At 46.9% G+C, this 3165-nt stretch overlaps 1 protein-coding gene across 1 annotated transcript; it reads right to left on the bottom strand.

The window, feature by feature from the left end:
* Positions 1-614: 614 nt before the first annotated feature.
* Positions 615-2511, bottom strand: ptger4c (prostaglandin E receptor 4 (subtype EP4) c; the record flags this gene model as incomplete). Its single annotated transcript, XM_084058839.1, has 2 exons — positions 615-1214; positions 1657-2511. 2 exons carry the CDS (start codon positions 2509-2511, stop codon positions 615-617), a joined length of 1455 nt encoding a protein of 484 aa, XP_083914965.1.
* Between the last annotated feature and the right edge of the window lie 654 nt (positions 2512-3165).

Below are 3165 nucleotides of genomic sequence, written 5' to 3'. Positions count from 1 at the left end.
TGAGATGTTTATAGGGATCCACTTGGTGGATATGTTTGGCAGGCTACCCATTGGGTATAAACAAAGATTGTTAGGCAAACTGTTGTTAGGCCCAACATAAGAAGTGCAAACATGGTTTTCGGATACACGAAGAGTGGGCACTAAGGAAGAGTGAGCACCTTGATCTGAAATTGGCTATTTTGTCCAAATGTAAAAACAAAAAAAAAGTCATGCATCAGTAAGTATGCATCATTTGAACATGAACGGTACATCATTATCAGACCCAAATGTATCCTTCAATTTCAAATGTATGCCAAAAATGATTGGATATTCAGGTTTGGAGCAATTTGTTGCAATTGTAGAAATATTAGGCCTTAATTGGCGAATGTTCAAGCATGTTCTAATCATGTATACTTTACATTACTTAAGGCCATTTTCAAAATATTTTATTTTTTAACATTTTGGGAAAAATAGCCAATTTTACATCTAGGTGCCCCACTCTTCCTGTTACCTGGTTTTCTTATCTCGCGAAATTGTCACAGGAAGTTTGGTCTTTCTTCAGACCTGTACAAATACGCTCCCAGTTATGGTATACTGTATATTCGTCACACTTTTTTGTTCATGTCCATGATCCATCAGAGGCACTTCTCTGACAGATGGGAGCTCGGTGTGCTGAAGTTGCATGTGACACTGTCCATCTTTGTGACACGTGAAGTATACAGCGCCGTTGTGGGCTGCTGCGCGTCGCTGTGCCCCGCCAACAGCCCCACCACGGCGGGGTTGGAAGCAGCCGCGATGTCCGTATCTAGGATCGCGGTATGGTTGATGCTGAACGGGTGGAAGTTGACCCGTGCGGTGTCGTAGTCCCAGGCTTGCCTCATGGCGAAGTCGGCGAAGGATTTAGTCCTGGCGGAACCGTGGTTCTCCACGTCGTTGGTCGTCGTGCGTAATGACGCGTAGCTGGTCTCGTTGCTGTGCTCGAACGACGGGGTTGAATGTCGACCTTCGACCCAGCCTATGGTGTGACCGTGACCTTCACTGACACGGCCAGCGGCTCTCTTCAGCCTCTCGCAGCCCTTCACCAGCAGGTTCTTCCGACACAGAATGTACACCCACGGGTCTAAGATCGGGTTGAATGAGGCGAAGCGGATGGCCAACAGATCACTGCGGTAGTCAGGCGTCCCTCCAGCAGAAATATAAGCAGGATCATACAGCTGGTTAACGAAGATGCGGACCTATCGAAAGGAGAATGAATAAATAGCTGTCAGACTCTTACATGCATATAGGATACAGGTTAACACCAAGATTGTTTCAACGCCCTTTAGTCTGTCATAAAACATAGACATGGTATAGGCTATAGGCTAGGCCAGTGGTTCTCAAAGTGGATTCTAGCCCAGGGACTCTCAGGGTTCCTTGACCTTTATGGGGTTCTAAATTGACCCTTAGCCTACAAGTCTGTAACTCTGACAGTGTACATTTGTGACGTTGTGGAACGAAGTTCTTGACACTGAGTGTAATTTCTTTTTCAAATAGTTCCATTTGTACACTGTCAGAGTTAAGGGGAGACCTTGCAATGTAAAAGTGTGAGAACCATTGGTATATTAGGCTACAGTTTCTGCCAAAGTAACATGATAGAATAGCAGGTGCATCTTATACGCAAGTGCACATTTGTCTTACCACTAACGGAATGGAGCAGACCAGGAAAACAATGGTCATGAAGATCAGTAGCCAGAACATCTGGATCTCAGCTGCAGATGTGACGGTTGGCAACCGCGGGAAACGGCGCCGATGCCCACCGTGGACGCACACCTCCGCCCTCACCGTCTTGGTCCTCTGGTTCATCCCCAGCAGAGAGCGACACACGGCCACGTTACACATGACAGTCACTGCGATCAGCACCACCATCACGCCGCCGTACAGAAAAGAGTACGAGGCGCCGACGGGGTCCTTCGCCCTCCAGTCCAGGAAACACCACGTCCCACGTCCTTGTTTAACGTGCTGCCCGAAGCCAAAACTGGGCATGATGCACAACACTATGTTAGCCAGGTATGCGCCGAGGAGCGCAAAGCGGGCCATGGTCCGGTCTATGTACTGGGAATAGAAGTACGCGTGATTGATCGCCAGGTAACGCTCAACTGCCATTGCGCACAAGATGGACATCCCTGCTGAGCCGAAAAAAAGCATGGAGAAGGAGAAGAAATGGCAGAGCAGATCCCCACCGGGGAAACCTTTCAAAACATAGGTAGCAATCACCACTGGGCTAGTGAAACAAGTGCCTAGTAGATCCGTGATGGCCATTCCGCAGACCAGTGTATAGAAAGTGGTTTCTTTCTGTTCTTTCTTAGATATGCACAACACAACTATGGCTATGAGGTTTCCCAGGACCCCCACGGCGAACATGGTGGCAGAAGTTACCAGAGATTTGGACTCCAGCCGCAGAGGAGGGGGAGCACTTTGGTTGTGGATGAGAGAAAGAGGCTCTGAAACGTTAATGTCAAATTCGCCAACCAAAACAGTGTCGTTGATCATCATTGGAAGAAAAATAAATTCCACGCAGTGTCAAGAGAAGGCAACTTCGTTCGACAACGTCGCAAAATTAAGGCAACTTCCAATTTCCAGATAGGGTTTACTAACAATAACTAACTTATAAACCCTTCTAGCCCTCCTAAAAAGTAATGAGCAACAAGTAAAAGTCTTGATATATCACTGTGATGTAGCCTAAAGTTCCCACTTCCCACTACACTTCCCTCTGCTTTGTTTCCGAACAGGGTGTTCTGTGTGATCTGTTGCGCCCATATGAAGGTGTGTCTCTGTGTGTTTATACCGTGGCTGTGCTGATATTTAAGCGGCGAGCTGCCCACCAGAGTAGCCTACAGCTGCTGATGTCAAGAGGAGAGTGACGTCAAGATCAACGCGATCCGTGCCATGGATTCCGTGGCCGGTAGCCAAGATCGCAAGTTTCTTTTCAAATGTGACTTATTTCTTTTGGGAAGTGAAGGAATATTGAGCACTTTTATTGACCGCATTGCATTGTTCATCTGCTTCATCAGACGAATTAAGTGTCAAACAGAAGGTTGGCTATAGCTTACTACTATAGAGCTGAGCTCAGTTGTCTCTGGTAGCCTATTTTATTTCACTAATGCATTTTGTTTCTGTAAGCATTTACGTTTCCCAGAAATATCAGCA

Source organism: Gymnoscopelus microlampas (genome assembly GCF_963454915.1).
Source record: "Gymnoscopelus microlampas genome assembly, chromosome: 5".
Classification (NCBI taxonomy): domain Eukaryota; kingdom Metazoa; phylum Chordata; class Actinopteri; order Myctophiformes; family Myctophidae; genus Gymnoscopelus; species Gymnoscopelus microlampas.
This window is presented reverse-complemented; position numbering and strand designations above follow the sequence as displayed.